The sequence below is a fragment of the Bufo bufo genome, chromosome 5 (genome assembly GCF_905171765.1).
Source record: "Bufo bufo chromosome 5, aBufBuf1.1, whole genome shotgun sequence".
Taxonomy (NCBI): Eukaryota; Metazoa; Chordata; class Amphibia; order Anura; family Bufonidae; genus Bufo; species Bufo bufo.
This window is the reverse complement of record NC_053393.1, coordinates 121,140,365-121,162,651: the sequence shown is the minus strand read 5'-3', so window position 1 is coordinate 121,162,651 and position 22,287 is coordinate 121,140,365. Positions and strand designations below refer to the sequence as shown.

The 22,287-nt window shown below is 42.7% G+C and overlaps 1 protein-coding gene across 1 annotated transcript in view; it reads left to right on the top strand.

Annotated features, from left to right (window-relative positions):
* The window catches only part of NKAIN3 (sodium/potassium transporting ATPase interacting 3), a 703,104-nt gene extending 681,140 nt beyond the window's left edge, over window positions 1-21,964 (top strand). The window contains exon 6 of the mRNA XM_040432963.1: window positions 21,360-21,964. Coding sequence (XP_040288897.1) covers window positions 21,360-21,373 — 14 coding nt within the window. The 3' untranslated portion in view covers window positions 21,374-21,964. The remainder of the gene's footprint in view (window positions 1-21,359) is intronic.
* Window positions 21,965-22,287: the final 323 nt, after the last annotated feature.

The following is a 22,287-nucleotide window of genomic DNA, read 5'->3' as shown; positions in this document are numbered from 1 at the left end:
CTGACCCCTGATATATTTATATAGTAATTAAATCTCCCCTCAGTCGTCTTTTTTCTAAAGTGAATAACCCTAATTTTGATAATCTTTCAGGGTACTGTAGTTCCCTTATTCCCGTTATTACTTTAGTTGCCCTCCTCTGAACCCTCTCCAGCTCTGCTATGTCTGCCTTGTTCACAGAAGCCCAGAACTGTACACAGTACTCCATGTGTGGTCTGACTAGCGATTTATAAAGTAGTAGGAATATGTCCTTATCACGGGGATCTATGTCCCTTTTGATGCAACCCATTATCTTATTGGCCTTGACAGCAGCTACCTGACACTGGTTTTTACAGCTTAGTTTGCTGTTCACTAAAATTCCTAGGTCCTTTTCCATGTCAGTGTTACCATTTAGTATGTACGGGTGACTTGCATTATTCCTTTCCATGTGTATAACTTTACATTTGTCAGTGTTAAACCTCATCTGCCACTAATCTGCCCAAGCCTCCAGTCTATCCAGATCCCTCTGTAGTAGTATACTGTCCTCTTCAGTGTCAATTACTTTACATAGTTTAGTGTCATCTGAAAAAATTGATACTTAACTATGCAAGCCTTCTACAAGATCATTAACAAATATATTGAAGAAAATAGGGCCCAATACTGACCCCTGAGGTACCCCACTAGTGACAGTGACCCAATCTGAGTGTGTACCATTAATAACCACCCTCTGTTTTCTATCATTGAGCCAGTTACTTACCCACTTACAGACGTTTTCTCAGAGTCCGAGCATTCTCATTTTATATACTAACCTTTTATGTGGGTGATTTAATTTGGGTTTGAATAAATTCGACCATAATCGAAAGTACTCCAATTGTCCTGAAAACCTGTGGAACACACTATGGGGTTTTCTAGGACTGTATCAACTGATTTAAAGGTCCTTAAAGGGGTTGTCTCATCATGGACAATGGGGGTATATCGCTAGGATATGCCCCCATTGTCTTATAGGTGCGGTTCTCATCTCTGGGACCCGCACCTATATCGACAACAGAGCCCCGCAAGCGAAGGAGGGCGCACTGCCCATGCACAGCCGCCCTCTATTCATTTTCTATGGGCAGGCGAAAATAGCCTAGGGTTGGGACCCGCACCTATAAGACAATGGGGGCATATCCTAGTGATATGCCACCATTGTCTATGATGAGACAACCCCTTTAACGCCAAGCTAGCGTTAGTAATCTTAAAGTGACAGGGACATAGATTTCAAGGGTAAATAACCTGTTTAATAACACGCTGCACTGTCAGAAAAATGTTTGCTTTTTGCCAGCAAATGCCTGCTGGAGTGTATACACACTCACCGCCTGGGGTCATGTGATCCTCCTTCTTCATATTTCCTTTAACCCCTTTAACCCTTTTAAACCATAGTTAACCATGGTACATTATAGCATTAACTCTTAACCACATGATCACTGCACTACTACTGTATTAAGTTAGGACTGTTGATCAGATAGGTTTCTTTGAAACCAGAACCCCTGAGCTGGGTCTTGTGCCTGTTCAGCTTCCATCAGCATTTAGCTATCTTCAGAGAGATGTTGAAAATATTTAGCCGTACCTTACATGTCTAATCCATCGGAGCTAAAGGAGTATGCCACCCAGCTTCTGTGGGGGTGTCTGCATCCTTACCCTTCAAGCTGGATTCATAAATGCAGTTTTTGGCACAGATTTTGATGTTGTTTGCAAAACTGAGTGGGTGAATCCAGCCTCACCAATATAAAGTTCTTCTTGGGATAGATGCATTGTGTTTAAATTATATTTATTTATCGCTGGGAAAGTTCCCAACATACACCCTAAATGTGTCCATGTTAAAACATACTGTTTTTTTTTTTTAACATGGCAGTCCATCGGTGACCATGGTATCCACTAAAGTGGTTCTCCGGGAATTTATGTTGATGACCTATCCTCTCCAACTTATTGTCTGGGGGTTCTACGTTCTACTGCATCAGCGTACACAGCATGAAAAATGGAGTCAAAACGCAAAGAGAACATGACCTCATACAGTGATCCCTCAAGATACAATATTTTCAGTATGGCCTCATGCACAAGACCGTTGTTTGGTTCCGCATCCGAGCCGCCGTTTTTGCGGCTCGGATGTGGAACCATCGGACAAGAATAGGCATTTCTACAATGGGCCGCCCGTTCCTTTCCGCAAATTGCGGAAGGCACACGGGCGGCTTCCGTTTTTTGCGGAACGAAAAAAACGGAACGGTCGTGTGCATGAGGCCTATATAATGGTCTTTTCTGACCCATCGTAAATTGAAACCAGACTCAACATACAATGTCTCAGACTCTGATCCAACCAATCCAGGCCACTTCTCTGGTACAACAGCTGGATTAGGTGCTAGGTAGCAGCTATTCCTGACTGTTATATGAAGGACTTGTTTTATCTTGGATGACATTTTGGGGCTTTGGATGCGGATCTGTCTCACAAATGCATTGCAATACTGGATCCGTCTTTCTGGTTGTCATCTGGAAAAACGGATCCGGTATTTTATTTTTTTCACAGATTTAATGGTCTGCGCATGCGCGGACGGAAAGAACGGATCCATCTTTCCGGAACACTTGGGGCCGGATCTGGCATTAATGCATTTCAATGGAAATTTCAATGGAAATGAATACCGGATCCGGCATTCCGGCAAGTGTTCAGGATTTTTGGCCGGAGAGAAAACTGCAGCATGCTGCAGTATTTTCCCCGGCCAAAAAACGTAAGAAGGACAGAACTGAAGACATCCTGAACGGATTGCTCTCCATTCAGAATGCATTAGGATAAAACTGATCAGTTTTTTTCCGGTATTGAGCCCCCAGGACGGAACTCAATACCGGAAAACAAAAACGCTAGTGTGAAAGTACCCTTACAATGGATTTAACATATAATGGTCGTCCTGGAACAAATTAACATTGTAACTTGAGGGACCATTTTAAATACAACATAAAAGGCAACTAAATTTGCAAATCACTTTACTATTCTATGTTTGGTATTAATAATCCAAATTATCCTAAACTACTCAGTACCAGTTTTACTTCACTCTGTAGTTTGGTTCCCACTCCTTAAAGGAGTTTTTTTGGGGATTATTAGTTTTTTTAATAGATATGCTTATGTAGCTGCTTACCTCATGTACATGTTCCCCATGCTCTTTTTTTTTTCTTTTTTTCAGTTTGTACCCCCTGACCCGTTTTCACCCAACCCTGACAACACCCAGCTAGTTTTTAGGTCCTCCCACCCAACTAGTTACATAGACACTCCTATAGCACTGCCCCTGTTGCTTGATTGGCACACCCAAGGATATAACATCACAGGAAATAAAGGATATTGATGCAAACTGAAAAACCCCTGCAAAATTGGGTCTGCAAAATTGTGGAATGGATGCGGATCCATTCATTTCTAAGGGGCCGCAAGAGCATGTCCTATTCTTGTCCGCAATCGCAAGAATAGGCATTTCTATCATAGGGATGGCCGTGTGCATTCTGCAAACTGCAGAATGCACATGACCGGTACTCATGTTCTGCGGATCCGCAATATGAATAAGCTGCCTCTATGACTTTTGAAGCCCTGTGTTGCCACGATGATGAACATCAGTCGTCAGTGTCTGAGTTTCACCCAGATAAGATAACACCACCTAATGATGTCGTCACCCCCATGCTTGCTCCTAGAAGGTCAATCTCGGAAACGTGCTTGGGAACTTACAGATAGTAGCACTTACTAGAAATGAGTGAAGAACCTTCTCTCACGTGTACTATGCTTGTTGTCAAATTGATGAAAATGTGCCATGAGTGCCATATATTTTAATGGCTAGCAAACATAAAAAAGCTTTCAGGACCAAGGTGCCCTTCATTAAGCTTATATCTTGAATGATTCTGAGATTACACGGGAAATAAATAGTTGGGCACAAAAAAAACTCCACATGGTCACGTGAAGAGAATATTCCCAGGCGCTTTTCTGATTTTGTCAGCTCCCAGTATTTCACATACATTCAGGGGCCGGGTGCCTAAAGTGCTTAATGGTAATGTCATGAAAAAAATAATCTGATACCTTTTGTTCCTGTTGGTCTCAGGATTCCAGTGCACTTGCTAAATCTAGCAAGAACAGCATGTCTTCTGCATCATGAGGTCCGCATTGATCAGACAGCATCACAGCAAGAAAGAAGACACCTAGAGGAGAGCCGAGGTCTCTTAGGCCTCTTTCAGACGGGCGTAGCGGGAAAAGGTGCGGGTGCGTTGCGGGAACATGCGTGATTTTTCCGTGCGAGTGCAAAACATTGTAATGCGTTTTGCACTCGCGTGAGAAAAATCGCGCATGTTTGGTACCCAAACCCAAACTTCTTCACAGAAGTTCGGGCTTGGGATCGGTGTTCTGTAGATTGTATTATTAACCATGTTATAAGGGAAAATAATAGCATTCTAAATACATAATGCATAGTACAATAGGGCTGGAGGGGTTAAATTTTTTTTAAATTATTTAACTCACCTTAATCCACTTGCTCGCGCAGCCGGCATCTCTTCTGTCTTCTTTTTTGCTGTGTGCAGGAAAAGGACCTGTGGTGATGTCACTCCGGTCTTTAAACATGACTATAGGATTCTACTAGGGAAATCAGGTTTTACAATAAATGCCCCTTCCTGGATCCCCAGCAGAAGATCAGCACAAAGGAGAAGGCAGCAGCTTCCTAGCCAGTAGTTCTGTGGTAATGACATGTGTGTTGCCTTTCTTTCCTTCAAGGAATGTATAAAATACATTCGCATATTAAATACAGAGGAGTCGGAAGTACCAAAAACTAAGGAGTCGGAGTCGGAGTTGGAGTCAGAGCATTTATCTACCGACTCCACAGCCCTGGCGGATTACATGCGTTTTTTTCCATACAGCTTTTCGGGTAGAAAATCCACAGTGTTAGGGCTCGTTCACATGACCGTGTGAAGCCCGTGCCCGTACTGTGGACCGCAAATTGCCCAGCTGCATTGGGATCGTGGACCCATTCACTTGAATGGCTTCCGCGATCCGTCCGTTCCGCAAAAAGATAGAGCATGTTTTATCTTTTTGCGGTGCGGAGGCACGGAACGAAACCCCAGGAAGCACTCCGTAGTGTTTCCGTAGTGTTCCGTTCTTCCGTTCCGCATCTCCGGATTTGCGGACCCATTGAAGTGAATGGGTCCGCATCCGTGATGTGGAGTGCACACGGAAAGGTGCCCGTGTATTGCGGATCCGCAAATGCAGTCCGCAATACGGCAACGGGCAGCACACATTCGTGTGAACGAGCCCTTATACAGCACCAGCAAAGTGAATAAGATTAGACAATTGTCATGGACACTATGAACCTGCTGTGCGGATTTTGAAATCTGCAGCTTGTCAATTGTTTTTGCGTTTTTTCGTGCGAATTTCACCCTTTTCAATGGAAATGTAAGATCTGTAGAAATTCTGCACCTAAGGGCTCGTTCACACGAATGTGTGATGCCCCTTGCCGTATTGTGGACCGCATTTACCGATCCGCAATACACGAGCACCGTTCCGTGGCCATTCCGCATCACGGATGCGGAACGGAACAACGGAACACTACGGAACTTGCTCTATCTTTTTGCGGAACGGAAGGATCGTGGACCCATTCAAGTGAATGGGTCTGCGATCCCCATGCGCCTGCCCCATGGACGGTGCCCGTGCTGTGGACCGCAAATTGTGAACGAGCCCTAAAACCCCATAAAAACCACACTGCGAACACAGAGTTTATTACTTTGTGCAGGAGAAAGGGTGCCATAGCTCAATTTTTACACTCCCTCCTTACCTGAACCATTCACCCTGCCCCTATAAAGTGAAAGACATTGCAGCTCTGAATTGCCAATAACAATGTTAACCATAGTGATAGTGCCCTTACATGTTCATTACACCTATAACTCTGCAAAATATATGATATGATATACAGTCAGTAAAACTTCGAATTCTCATCAGTCTCATTCGGTGTCTAAATTCTCACATCTCAGTACCTATACTATGCCGGCCAAGGGTGGGAAGCTCAGTGAGAACTGAATGCCCCGCACACCACATTCAGATATTGGGTAATATAGCCCTCACTATTGACAAAAAGTTCACAAAATTTGTCCTGCAAAACGCTATGTTGACTGTTTCTATTAAGAGAGTAAAGAAACATGACAGGGGCTCAAAAAAGTTACCTCTTTTCTGATCCTTTGTAACACATTGACCTGACAATGAGACAGAAGCATTTCCTGTAAATCACTGCATATTCTTTCTCAATGTCACTTAGCTCTTAAATTGTCACTTTTCTGTGATAATATCACTACCATGTAAAAATATAGTATGAAATGACTACAAATCACCTATTTACAATGTATTATTTCCAGTGTTGTGAGACTTTTAGTAGAGACATAACTTGAAGCTCCTGGGCCCCAACATAAAATCTTTTACAGACTCCCACATACTAAGTGTCATTAATAATACTGATTTCTAGGTTTGCCAGTAATCTGCTGTTTGATACATATTCAAAATTAGCAAATTGCTCAAAATTCGGTTCAGGTTCGACTGAATTAATTCTGCCCAAATCGAAAGTGACCCAATTGGCCCGAACATTTGTGTTTGACACAATGAGGTCTCCTAGGACTCGTGTTTTTTCTCTCTAGTCTCTAAAAAAAAAATTTCTTCAAAAATTTGGATGCAACTCAAATTTTTTACAAAATTATGGTTGAATCCAATTAGTTTACAACCCATTTGCTGATCTCTAATACATGCCCATTATTGTAATAATGAGGAATATTTGAAGCATCACATGCATCATTTTTCAGAATTCTTTGTACAAAAGCAGCAGCAGTGGATACATTTCCAAAGCTCCGCACAAGATGTAAAAGTTCTATAAAATAGGAAATGAGTGCGCCCCTATTATATACTATTACATTTACTAGTTAGAAACTCTTCCCCCAGGACAGGACTGGCCCACAAGGGAACAGGTGAACCCCTTGATGAGCCCCTGAGCAATGGTTGGGAGCCCCTGAGCAATGGTTGGCCCTGGTCCCCTACTGTCTGCACAAGTAGACTGTACTACATACAGACAGGCAGCATACAGCAGCTCTAGCAGCCTATGCCTCCATATAAGAACTAGATAGATTATTTAACAAACCAAAGTTTATTACTATAGACAAATTGGTTGGTTGACATGACGTCTAGCTACAGAAGCAGGCTAGCCAGTATCTTCTGTCCAACCTTCTCAAAGGCACTAAGGGGACCCACATAATCAGTCATCTTGCCTTGCTGCCTACTCCGGTTTGTGGGCATGTGTTCAAGGCAAGAACCAGTCAGCAGGTTCCTGGCACAGGCTAGGCAGCAGGCTACTTTCTGCAGTTTTGGAGATTTGCAGATGGAGGTCAGGTAATACTTGCATGTAAGCTGCACAGTGGGCCCCCAGAATGTATTATAGGGTCCATTCACACGTCCGCAACTGGTTTGCGGTCCACAAATTGCGGATCCGCAAAACACGGACACCTGCCATGTGTGTTCCACATTTTGCGGACCGCACATCGCCGACACTATAATAGAAATGCCTTTTCTTGTCCGTGGCTGCGGACAAGAATAGGACATGTTCTATTTTAATTTTTTTTGCGGGGGCCACGGAACGGAAGTGCTGATGCGGACAGCACACAGTGTGCTGTCCGCATCTTGTGCGGCTCCATTGAAAATGAAACGGTCCGCACCCATCCCGGAAAATTGCGGAACGGATGTGGTCCCATTATGCGGACATGTGAATGGACCCTTACTGATAGGCCCTTGGCACCCCAGCCGGGCACTGATTTTCCCTACAATGAGGTTTAAAATACTGACCTTAAAAGTGTTTTCCTAGACATCCAAGGTTTTCCTCTGGATAGGTCATTAGTATCTGATCGGTGGGGGTCCGACACCTGAGACCCCCGCCAATCAGCTGCTCCTGTGAGTGCCACAGCCTTCTCCCTGCCCACCAAGCACAGTGCCGTACATTGTATAGCGGCTGTCCTTGGTAATGCAACTCAGCCCCATAACGGCTGAGCTGCGCCTAGGCCATGTCACCAATGAATGTGTCGTTACTTGGCCTAGGGAAAACTGAGAGAAGGCCGCGGTGCTACTCATGTCTCGAACAGTTGATCAGCGGGGTCCCGGGTGTTAGACCCCTACCAATCAGATACTGATGACCTATCCTCTGGTGGATAAGTGGAATAAGTCTTGGGAAAACCCTTTTAATGTTAGTATATTTAATGAAACCATTAGAGAATGTGTCCCACATATCACCTTCAGTACATAGGCAGTAGCATATTTGGAAGCTTTGTTGAGGAACAGCATGGCGGTGGAATGAAGCTGCACAGTAAATTATAATGTCACATTTCATTTGTAGCAATGGTCTTCTCATATGGGACAGAGGGACCTTATGCGCCTCCTCAGACTCCAGAGCCTTAGTGCAACCACTGCAGCCCCTCTAGGTGCACCACCTAAATACAGGCTCATGAATCAGATATAAACCAATATACAACAGGCTGTACATGAAAGCTCGTCTTAAACCACCAGATCACAAGATCGCAGCATCAAACTTAAAAAGGTTGTCCAGAATTGAAATATTGATGAACTATTCTCAGTTCTGATGGTTCAAATTCCCAGCACCCTTACCAGTCAGCTGTTTGAAGAAGTTGTGGCACCCTTCCTAGGTCTGCGACATTCAAGGGAATGGGGATGACCTGCAATACCAAGCACAGCCACTATAAAACGTATGGCGCTGTGCTTGGTATACAAAGAAGAGGTTGCAGCTCTTGTCCACCGCTTCAGACAGCTGATTGGAGGGGGTGCCGGGATTCAGACCCCCACAGATCAGATATTGATGACATATCCATATTCGCATTTAAAATTTCGTTATAGGGTTCAACAGGGCTTTTTTTCCCCCCGTACACGTATAATGGAACCAAATGGAACCGTTATTTGTCCCCATAGACATGTATTTGGGTGGAACAAATTTAATTCCTCTTAAAGGGTTCGGGTTTGCATTCTGTCCTAAAATTCCATTATATTCCGTTATAAGGCTACATTCACACAAACGTATTCTGTTTCCGTGTCCGTCTGTTCCATGCAGATTGGATGAGGACACATTCATTTCAATGGGTTCTCAACAAATGCGGACAGCACATCGTGCGCTGTCCGCACCCGTATGTCCGTTCCGTAGCCACGCGAAAAATATTGAATATGTCCTATTTATGTCCGTTTTGAGGATAGTAGGCATTGTTACAATGAATCTGCAAAAAAAAAAACAGATGCAACACGGATGTCACACGGACGTCATCCGAATTTTTTGCAGATCAGCATTTTGCTGACTGCAAAATACATACGGTTGTGTGAATGCAGACTAACTGCTATAACAGAACCGTACAACAGAATTTAAAACGCAAATGCAAACCCATCCTTAAAGGGGTGTTGGAGGCACAGCCATTTACAGACTGAATTGAAGGTTTTTGATCTGCTTTGAGATAACTCTCGTGCGACATTTCTGACATCACAATGCGCTGTGCCAGATGATAAATTCAGCTCTGCTTTACCTGTCTGTAGAGCTGCTGAATTTGGCTCCACAACCCATAAAAATCAGCTTTGCTTGTTTAGTCTTTGTGTTAAAGTCAGATGTGCTCAGGGCCCTTTTACAGTAAAAACGATAAAACATTCGGATTTATGTCGCTCAGCTCGACGCATAGGTAGGAGTCGGGAAAACAGAAATTCCTCATTCCGCAGAGCAATAATGATTGTACCGCTCCCGGCATTAAGCGCTTTTAAATGTTAATGCTATACGGCTGGAAACATTTACGCTTTTGCAAAAATTGCAACTGATAAAAAGAAAACGATAACATTAGACGTCGTTCGGATGGATGTTACGGGGCAGCGGTCCTGGTGGTGCACTGCCCACGGTGTGGGTCTGTAAATCAGGGCCGCAGAGTAAATGATTGTTTATGCTGGGCGCAGAAATAGCTTCAATCAGAAGTCCTAATGCAGAGCGAAATTACTGTTACTATGAGACAGTTTACTGTAATGTTGTGTGGATTGCTCTGCAGCACTTGGGGAAGCAAAGCCTGTCATTACCGCTAACTGGTCAAAGATTGGCAATGAGTATAAGACCTGGGCTACACCGCTACGTCTTGAGTGACAGCTGCTGTCCATTACATACTGTACAACCCAAGGTATTCTGGATCCGTGGTTAAACTCAATCAGTAGGCTTACGAAAAATCACAGTTTAGCCTCAGGGCTAATGCACACGTCCGAATGTATTTTGCTGTCCTCAAAACATGGATCCGCCAAAAATACGGATGACTTCCATGTGCACTATTCCGTATTTTGCAGAGCGGAACAGCCCTATCCTTGTCCGTTATGCGGACAATAATAGGGCATGCTCTCTTTTTTTGGGGAACGGACATGCGGACATATGGAAACTGAATGCACACGGAGTAAATTCCAGGGTTTTTTTTGTGGACCCATTGAAATGAATGGTTCCGCATACTGTCTGCGAAAAAAAAACACGGAATGGACACGGAAAGAAAATACGGTTGTGTGCATGAGGCCTTATCCTGAAGCATAGGTTGTTGTGCTAAAACTTTACTTGAATATCAAGGAATTACATATACTGCGCACAGGGCCGGTGCAAGGATTTTTGCAAGCAAAGCTACATTTTGGTGCCCCCCCCCACCCCACCCCAGAAGTTGAACTCTATGGTTTAGTTGACCCATTGTTGTCCGTTTGTTGCAGCCGTAATACAGACGCTAAAATGCTCCAATAGTCCGGCTATGTGAAAGCAGAGAGGTTTTCATGTTTTATGTAAATATGGCTTAAAAATAAGCAAGATAAAAGGCACAATTAAAAAACAAACAAACCAAAATCAATGTAAAGAACCATAAGAAGGCAAATAACCGCCATTTTCTGATCCATTAATTTCTATGGGGAAGAATTTTTGCAACTGTTCTGCAAATTACAGAGCAAGTCCTATTCTTGTTCATACTTTCAGAAGATAACAGCCCTTGCAATTGATGGGTGTGAGAAAAATACAGAACGCACGCAGAAGGACGCCCCTCGCACCCCCCCTGGCCCTGGTCCCGTCTGCAGCAGCTGGCTTCTCCTCTGTGTGGTCCTGGTATCTTCTCTTTGCTTCAGACAATCGCTGGTTTGAGGACCGTATTTTTCACCCTATAAGACGCACCTAGGCTTTAGAGGAGGATAATAAGAAAAAAATATTTTCCATTACACCTCAGGTCAAATCAGAAATCAGACCCCCAATGTTAATCAGACCTCAGATCAGACCCCCATGTCAGACATCAGCCCCCATCCATCAGCCCCCCATGTCAGCCATCATGCCCCAATGTCAGTCATCAGCCCTCCATGTCACATTTCTCCCCCTCCATCCATGTCACATTTCTCCCCCTCCATCCATGTCACATTTCTCCCCCTCCATCCGTGTCACATTTCTCCCCCTCCATCCATGTCACATTTCTCCCCCTCCAAACCATCTCATATTACCCCCTTCGTGTCACATCATGATCACATCATTACCCCCTATTGTGTCACATTTCTCCCCGCCCCCCCATGGCACATTATTCCACCCCTCCCGGCCGGCCCTGGCCCCTTCCCCATGTCACAGACTACAGACATTGTCCCCCCTCCCATCATGTCACGGTCACCACCCCCCAACCTCCATTTATGATTGTTGTTTGTGTAATAATCTTTTTTAAACACATTTATGCCGTGCACTCTGGCGCTAGTGCGCTGATCAGTGATCACCTACCCACCTGTCCTGACTCACAGACACAGTCAGCTCCAGTCCCTGCGGCCACCCGTCGCCGCTGCGCCACTCGCCAGTCACACCCCCTGGTCTGACCCCGTGACCGTGCTGCCGGGCCCATGCCGCTCTGTGAGTGAGGGCCGGGGCCGCACGGCGCACGCAGGCTGGGACAGGAGGCCAGCGGCGCTGCGGCGCAACTCACAAGTAAGTGATAAAAAAGGTTCATTTTTCCGCCCTCCCCCAGGGTGCGCCCTAAGGCAGCCGCTTGGTCTGCCTTATGGTAGCACCGGCCCTGACTGTATATCATTTCCCTAATATACTCCTTGAGATAGATTTATGAAAACTGGTGTAAAGGAAATCTGGCTCAGTTGACCATAGCAACCAATCAGATTTTACCTTTCATTTCCAAAGGAGCTCTGAGAAATGAAAGCTGGAATCTGATTGGTTGCTATGGGTCAGTTTTTCTTTGCACCAGTTTTGATAAATCTCGCCTCTACTATCAGAATAGATACTTCCTTCACCAGTAAGGGTCCATTCACACGTCTGTATGTGTTTTGCGGATCTGCAAAACACGGGCACTGGCCATGTGCTTTCCGCATTTTGGTGGACCGCACATCGCCGGCACTCTCCTAGAAAATGCCTTTTCTTGTCCGCAATTGCGGACAAGAATAGGACATGTTCTACTTTTTTGCGTAAAGGAAGTGCGGATCCGCAAATGCGGATGCGGACAGCACGTTCTGGCCCTATTGAAAATGAATGGGTCCGCACCTGTTCTGCAAAATTGCGGAACGTATGCAGACCCATTTTGTGGACGTGTAAATGGACCTTAATGGGTGATCTGTCTAGGAGCTCCTTGTAAGGGATCATGCCCCGAAACACAAGAGCTGTATGCCCGTATTGTGGACCACAAACGGCAGGTCCGCAATATACCGGTACTGGCCGTGTGCACTCCGTGCTGTGGATGAGGACACATTGACTTGAATACAAGATACGGCCAAAGTTAGGAAATGTCCTATCTTTTGCAGAGCAGAGGCACGTATCGGAAGCCCACGGAAACACTACGAAGCGATTCTGTGGCCTTCGGGTCCATGCTTCTGTACCACAAAAGTTAAGACATGTCCTATCTTTTGCCATATCTTGCAGATTGCAGACCCATTTAAGTCAATGGGTCCGCATCCACAGCACGGACTGCACATAGCCACACAGACTGCTATTTGCGGTCCACAGCACAGGCACGGAGCCCTTACGTTCGTGGGCATGAGCCCTAACAGAACACAAGCAGTTTCTCTAAGCTATGGACTAGAAGGGTCAAACTGCTGCTAGTTGACAACAGCCAGTGGGGAAGGATTTGCAACGGGGTATGCATGGGTAAGTATTTTGCTATTGTTTGTATTATTATCATCATCATTATTACTGTTCTGGTCGCTGTTGCTATTAATATTATTATTGCTAATAGTATTATTATTTCTATTATCCTTATCCCTGTTGTTATTACGGTTGTTATTATCATCATTATTACTGTTATTATTTCTGCTATTAGCATTATCCCTCTTGTTCTTTTTATTGTTGTTATTATTACGGTTATTATCATCACTACTGTGTTATTATTTCTATCATTATCCCTGTTATCATTGCTGCTTTTATTATTACGGGTATTATCATCTTTATTACTGTGTTATTATTTCTATCATTATCCCTGTTATCATTGCTGTTATTATTATGGCATTGCTGTTATTATTATGGGTATTATCATCTTTATTACTGTTGTTGTTATTTTTATTATCATTATCCCTGCTGTTATTATTGCTGTTATTATTACACTACATATTATAATTATTGCTATTATTATTTATATTATTACCGTTGTTACAAACTATTTATATTATAATTATAATTATTCTTTATTATTATCTCATTATTACAGTATGGTTGTTGTTATTTATTTTACTTATGTTTCTCTCCAATTTTTATATTTTCCTCATCCTGAAATATTCATGGTCATTTTTGCAGATGAATATAGGGTATATACTGCTAGTAATAATCAGTTGCAATTAGTCCTGTTGAAGCTTCTTTAGCATCTTCCATTTACTATCAATACAGCCTGACAATCACATTAGGGCAGGCATGGCCAACCGGCGGCTCTCCAGCTGTTGTAAAACTACAACTCCCACCATGCCCTGCTGTAGGCTGATGGCTGTAGACTGTCCGGGCATGATGGGAGTTGTAGTTTTGGAACAGCTGGAAAGCCTCAGGTTGGCCATCCCTGCATTAGGGTATCTCTTCAGAGCATCTGATTTGGTTAAATAACTCCATAAAATAATAAAAAATGGTCCATTATAGGGATACTCGCTTCTGATAACATTCATTTGGGCCTGACCTTTAGGACTCCTGTTCATCTGTAGAATGAAGGTTCTGAGGTCCCTTCTGCTCGCCACGGTCTCTTCAAACAGCTGATTGGTGGGGGACCAGGAGTCAGACCCTGTCAATCTGATATTGACTACCTATCCTGAGAATAGGTCATCAATATGTGTAGCCCGGACAACCCCATAAAATTTTCTCGTAGAGGTGTGGTGCTTAGAACTTGAATTAGCTGGTGTGAATTGTCAACTTTGCTTGTGGATCAAAAGAAAGAGGATCTTCCTGGTTGGAATTTGTATCTGGACTCCTAGTGAAATGCAATAATTTTTCAATTTAATTTATTAACCCCTTTTCTGCCCCTTGATATAATACTATGTGAGAGTAAGGCTGAGTTCACACCAGTGTTTATTTTTCTGTTCTTCTGATCCGTCAAAAGAACAGAAAATTAAAGACTAAACGCAGTTCTGCAGACTTTTTTTCTGTCTGAAATAAGGGATCTTAGTGTCTACTATTACAGGTGGTGTGTAAGGCCCACACCAGCTAATGGCATGGAAGACATAAGGCCCTAAATTATTTGCCATTGAGGCACTCACAAGAAAAAGGTTGATTTGACCGGGACATGAACCTATGAGTATATACTTGTGTCACTTCTGTGTTCAGAAAAGCCTGGTAACCTAGAATCCAGAATTTACAACACTTTGAGCTTTACTAGTAGATCACAGCCTGCTATTTGGCCACCACTGCTGTAGCCCATGTTATAAAAGAGAAACAAATGAGGATTGGGTAACAATTAGAGATGAACTAATTAACTGTACACTAATTGACTTTGCTGCAAATTTCCCAAAAGCTTGGGTTTTCAGCAGATCTGAAACTTTTGGGATTTGTCCCGCGTGACTTCTTTCAAATTTGGCTGCCATTTTACAGATCAGAAGACAGGAAGGATCATGACCTCAGGCGGCAAACTGGCGAGCTTGCCCATAGTGCCTTGCTGGCAGCCTTCCCCTCTAGCATAGCAAATGATGATGGACTATAGGTATGAGTGGATGTGTCATAGCCACTATAAAACATCCTAACCAGGAAATGATGGTGTTTTTTGATAGGACGTCTGACAGAGAGACATAGTAAATCTAGTAAAACACAGAGCACCGATAGTTTAGTGTTAGTGAGTGTGTTTCACAGTGAGGAGCAGTAGAATAGATAGAGTTACAATTTATTTATTGATAGAGGGAGATAGAAGTCAGACTCAGTCAGTATGTTACTTAGGCAGGCACAGGCAGGATCAAGCAGGCACAGGCAGGATCAAGCAGGCACAGGCAGGGTCAAGCAGGCACAGGCAAGGTCAAGCAGGCACAGGCAGGATCAAGCAGGCACAGGCAGGGTCAAGCAGGCACAGGCAGGGTCAAGCAGGCACAGGCAGGATCAAGCAGGCAAAGGCAGGGTCAAGCAGGCACAGGCTGGCAGCCATTGCTGGGAGTTCTGCTACAGCTAATCCTAATTCAGTTTCTTATTAATGTGAATCACCCCAATCTTTATCACATCATCACAAATATTCTACAATAATATATTAATCCTAGTGCTGATAGCGTTCTGCTGCCTGCTGATACAGAGGTGATTGATGTCACGTCACTCATTGTTTTACATAATTTTGAATAGTGTATAGTGCTACCAAAAATGTATGTATTTTTCTGTGTCAAACATTTATACAGTACCATTATACGTCAGTTTGTGCCCAAGCGACTATTTGTTTGCCCCCAAAAAAGATAATGTATGCAAAACTTGTTAAAAAGCCATTGCTTATTCTGATACCACAGTGTGTGTATAAACACCAGCAGGCATCTGTCCCCAAAAAAGGATAATTTTAGGACCAGTGACCAGTTTTTCATTCTAAAAATTTTTTTTTTTTAAATCGAACAGTGCAGTGTGTTTTTAAAGAGGCTGTTTGTTACCACCAGCTACCATCTGTTTACTCGTAGCCACATATGTTGCTGACACTTTGACATTACTAATTGGATACAGTCCTAGGAGACGCCAAAATGTGATACACAACTTTTATGCAATTGGGGCATTTTTGATTCTGATCAACTTTATTCGGACAAAATAGAATCTGACATCCAACTCGTGTAATTTGGACCCAAAACAAATTTCAGGAAATTCTCTCATCTTTAAGCATTATGCAATATTGTGACGTCGTTTTCCAGGAACAAGCACTTGCACTGCGCTCCTAGGGCCTGAGTGGCCGAGATTGAGGGAGCCATTCAGCTGCTATGGAAGCCTCGGCCTTCTGAAGGTGTGATGTGCTGCCACAGAGATGTTCCTCCATAGGAACACAATGAATCTCTCATAGGCTGCAATGTTTAATCATTGCAGTCTATGGGAGATGCAATCAGATGATCTCATGTTAAAGTCCCCTAGAGGGTCTTAAAATAAATGAAAAAAAAGTTTTAAAAAATAAAAAAATTTAAAATATGAAAATTTTAATCAACCCCCTTGCCCATATTAAAAATAAGCAATAAAAAATAAAGATCATAGGTATCGCCACATCCCTAAACGCCCATACTATTGAAATATAAATGTACTTATCTTGTATAGTGAACGCTGCTTTTCCATTTCTTCATCACCCAATAAAATATGATCAAAAAGTCATACACACTCCAAAAAGGTATCAATAAAACATAGATCACCCCCCAAACAATGAGAGCTCATACAACTCTTTAGGTAAAAATATATTAAAAAAAAGTTATGGGGGTTAGAATATGGTGATGCAAAGAAAAAATGTTTTTTTTCCTCAGTATTAAAGCACAAGAAAAGCTACATAAATGTACAAATAGGCAAATTGGCTTTCTCCAAAATTGACCCTAGTGTGCATTGTATGTTGAGGTCGAGCAACTATATGGCCCTTTCACACGAGCGAGAATTCTGTGCGGGTGCAATGCGTGAGGTGAACGCATTGCACCCGAACTGAATCTGGACCCATTCACTTCAATGGGGCTGTGTACATGAGCGGTGATTTTCACACATCACTTGTGAGTTGCGTGAAAATCGCAGCATGCTCTATATTGTGTGTTTTTCACTCAAAGCAGGCCCTATAGAAGTAAATAGGGCTGCGTGAAAATCGCAAGCATCCGCAAGCAAGTGCGGATGCGGTGCGATTTTCACGCATGGTTGCTAGGAGGCGATCGGGATGGGGACCCGATCTTTATTATTTTCCCTTATAACATGGTTATAAGGGAAAATAATAGCATTCTTAATACAGAATGCTTAGTAAAATAGTGATGGAGGGGTTAAAAAATAAAAAACAATTAATAAACTCACCTTAATCCACTTGAACGCTCAGCCTGGCATGTCTTCTTTCTTTTTTGATGAAAAGGACCTGTGGTGATGTCACTGTGCTCATCACATGGTCCATCGTCATGTTGATGACCGTGTGATGGACCATGTGATGAGCACAGTGATGTCATCAAAGTTCCTTTACCCAGGTCCTGAAGAAAGTAGAAAGAAGAGGAGATCCGCTACGCGATCAAGTGGATGGGGTCAGTTAAATTTGTTTATTATTTTTAACCCCTCAATGGACATTTTACTTTGCATTCTGTATTAAGAATGCTATTATTTTCCCATATAACCATGGTTTAAGGGAAAATATAAAAATCTACACAACACTGATCCCCGAACTTCTGTAAAGAAGTTCGGGTCTGGGTACCAAACATGCCGATTTTTCTCACACGCGTGCAAAACGCATTAAAACGCTTTGCACTCGTGCAGAAAAATCACGCATTTTCCTGCAACGCACCCTCATCTTGTCCGGCCCTCACAATTGACGCCCGTGTGAAAGAGGCACTGACTTCTCAGGAAGTCACTCCACCACACATCCTGTATGAAAAGCGCTTTGCAAATGTTTGTCATTAGGTCATGCAGGGTAAAGTGGTCTTGGCCTCATTCACACAGCTATGTATATAATGGATCTGTTCTTATCTGTAATATGTGACCCTCAAAAATCTTAGGTTCCCTACTGTACCAGTGTATGTCTTGTGGCATGTTCCATTGTGTGATGCTGTATAAAGGACCATACAGTGATAGCAGGAGGCCCTCTTTAAGAAAAATTGTTGCAATTGTGGCGTTAGACATGTAAGAAGATTGAAGAACTTTCAGAAGTTTTTCTTCTTGTTCTCTAGACTCTAGCTCACAGACAATTCTAGATGAAAAGCTGAAAAATTGGAGACAGTTACTTGAAATTCCCTACAGATTTTTATACTGGAAGATTTATCTGGCTCTACAGGCAAAACAGATCCCTCAAGTGAATCAATAAATCAGTAAAAGTCCTTCATCGTGTAATATTCTAAAACAAGCACATAAATCCATGCGGACACAAGCCAAGGCGCTGCTCAGTAAAACTATCATGTACTCAGGAGTCAGGAATACTGCACAGACCTCGTTATACCAAGACCCGGTATGTCATCAGTAGAGGCAAAGCGGCACGACACAACTTTAGATGATATTTAGCTACTTTTTCGCTATTTACCTTCTACTTGAAATAGTAGAGGTCAAAACAATTACTGTCTGTAAAATGTGTCTATTCTACTAATGCCTTCTGGGAATTCAGACCCTGAAAAGCAGGGGTTACTTTTGGAAATGGCAATGGGTTACATCATTAGTATTGTACATAGAGATCTATACGTCTGCATCTCCGCCAGATTGAAATACCCATCCTATGGCCTCATGCACACGACAGTTGTTGTGTTCGGTTCCGCAAAATGGGGTTCCGTTGTTCCGTGATCCGTTTCCGTTTTTGTTTCCGTGTGTCTTCCTTTATTTTTGAAGGATCACCAGACATGAAGGAAAGTAAAAAAAAGTCTAAGTCAAGTTTGCCATGCAAATGATAGGAAAAAAACGCACACGGACGCGTGGACGCGGATGACAATCTTGTGTGCCTCCGTGTTTTTTCACGGTCCCATTGACTTGAATGGGTCCGCGAACCGTTTTCCGTGAAAAAAAATAGGACAGGTTATATTTTTTTGACGGACTGGAACCACGGATCACGGACGCGGATGACAAACAGTGCATCAGCCGAGTTTTCAACGGACCCATTGAAAGTCAATGGGTCCGCAGAAAATCACGAAAAACGGAACAACGGACACGGAATAAAACAACGGTCGTGTGCATGAGGCCTATGCCTCATTCACACGTCAGTGAGCCAAAACCGGGTGCAGCTCTAAACACAGAACGAGTGCAGATATTTCCCTTATACCTGATGTCTGTGGAGGCTCCAGACCTGGTTTTGGCTCAAAATCACTGATGGAAATCACTGACCAAAACACTGACGTGTGAATGAGGCTTTATGTGGTGGCCAAAGTTGGTGGGGTTACAGAGGCAGGTGAGAAAGCTGTGTTTTGGTGTATCCATAAATCCATAACTCCAGCAGAAGTGAATGGGAGTTATAGAAACAGTATAGCACAGTTTGCTCGGCTCTTTCCATAACGCCACCCAACTCTTGCTAATGACACTAGGAATGGCAGGGATCGGAATACCCCTTTAAGGCTCCATTCACACATTCGTAACGTGTTTTGCGGATCCGTACATCGCCGGCACTAATAGAATATGCCTATTCTTGTCCGCAATTGAAGACAGGAATAGGACATGTTCTATTTTTTTCGGGAACGGAATTGCTGCCCCATAGAAACGAATGGGTCCGCAATTCCGTTCCGCAAAATGCGGAACGAAATTGCGGATGCGTGAATGGGGCCTAAAGGTGAAATTTGCATGGGGTACATTTGTTGCAGAGGTTTCTGCAAATGTCACATTGTCGGAAGGGGGCTTGCAGAGATCCACTGTTCTTGACAGCAAAGTAATCCCATTCCGATATATTGAACAGAAATTTTAGATGCAGAAATTCCGGCAACAAATCTGCTGGTTGTCAGGTCACTTTCAGACACAAAGCGAAATCAGATTGCAAAAGTGATTCCCTTTTCCATTTTACATGCTATGAAACAGTGTTTCCTAAAGATGGACATAACTTTTTCCACATCTGATAATCCACAAAATCCAGTTATCCAGCAGTGATTTCCAAAATTGAATCAGAATATAATATGGAATTTTACAAGAAGACCAGAAGCAGAGAGAAAAGAAATCCAATTAGAAACTTTTCTGCTCCAAAATCTAATTAATAACAAGTAAAAAACTTTTATTTTTGGGCTTTTTGACAGAAAGAAAAAGATAAAAACATCTTGCACGATATAATAAATAAATATACAGATGTGCAATGCCACATGTAAAGGAAAATACTGAACATAATAGCACTCACTTAGCACTGAATACAAAGGTCATATTTGGACTAATACCTCATTTTGATATGATTAATAAGTCTGAAGTTTTTAGCAGATATATTTATCCAAACACCTCTGAGCCCACCTACCCCGCAATGTGACCTCAGTCCAGGCATCTGTCAGCAGATTTGTACCTATGACACTGGCTGACCTGTTACATGTGCACTTGGCAGGTGAAGGCATCTGTGTTGGCCCCATGTTCATATATTGCCCGCATTGCTGAGAAAAATGATGTTTTATTATATGCAAATGAGCCTCTAGGAGCAACGGGGGCGTTGTCCTTACACCTAAAGGCTCCGCTCTCTCTGCATCTGCCATTGCACTTTGATTGACAGGACCAGGCGTGATTACGTTTTCACTGCATACTTTGTCAAAGTGCAGAGGATGTGACAGTGGCAGAGAGAGCAGAGCCTCTAGGTGTAACGGCAACGCCCCCGTTGCTCCTAGAGGCTCATTTGCATATAATAAAACATTATATTTCTCAGCAGTGTGGACACATATGAACATGGGACCAACACGGATGCCTTCAGCTGCCAAGCGCACATGTAACAGGTCAGCCAGTGTCATAGGGACAAATCTGCTGACAGATGCCTATTAATACCTATCTCATGCCATTGGGCATCTATATTCAGGAGGGCAGAACCTGCTCATATACTATGTTGCTACTTGGTACCTCTGTGTGCATTCAGGCATCCAGTGAGAGGAAGAGCCAAATCATCTCTATCTATCCCCTAATCATAAGCAGGTCAGATAATAGGAGTGCATGCAGACTGCACAATGAAATACTTGATAAATCACCACCTGTCAGGTCCCATTGATACTGTGTTAAAATTATTTTACTGTCACGGTCTGTAAAATTATCTATCTAACGCTGAGAATGTGTTTTTTCCCCCCTTAGGTCGGCATAAGTGACATGAAAAGGAATCAAGTTTCTGCAATATTACCACGGAAGTACCATGGAGGAACTGTCACCGATTTTTCATTGTGAATGGGAACATTTTATTCAGGAGGTTGACTTCTGATAATGCAACAATACAAGCCCGTACTGTCTTTATGGTTATGATTTCCAGTATTCTTTCAGTTACCTGGACACTTGGAGACACTTGTACATTTTTCTCTCTATTCTTTGTAGCATGAAACCAATGGATCTGTTGAAAAGTGGTGTTTTCAGTATGGATGGTGGGTATTTTTTTTTTTTACCTCCACAAACATACAGGTAACGTGATGAATCAAGAGTGTATGCAACTGAATATATATTTTTTTTTAATTTGATGTGAAGGAAGACATATACTTTCAGAATGTAAAATACATACAAATAATAAAAAAAAAAAACATTCAAGTGTACTGTACAACTACACAGAATACAAGTACAGTTGTCTGTATGCTGAGTAAAGTGGTGCATTTTATTTCTTACACTGGTTTACATGTTTTTAATACTCTATAATTCATATAATATCTGTGATAAATGCATAGCTGTAAATAATAAAATAAATAGAAACTGCTTTCCTGCATTTCAGTTGAGAATACAAATCATTGATTCTTGAGTTTATTAACTATGCTTTAAAATGTATAAAATTTTTATGGGTTAATTTAAAAAACAGAGGCACATTCTTCCTTATTTTCTGCGTCGAGTGCAGAAAAGGTCAATGTCCTTTATGACACCTGGAATAAAATGGAGAGGATAGTGTTGTAGTACAGTCTCCAGCCTAGAGATGAGTGAATTGAATCTACAGTCGTGGCCAAAAGTTTTGAGCATTACATAAATATTGGAAATTGGAAAAGTTGCTGCTTAAAGGGCTTCTACCACCAGAAATACTGTTATGTAG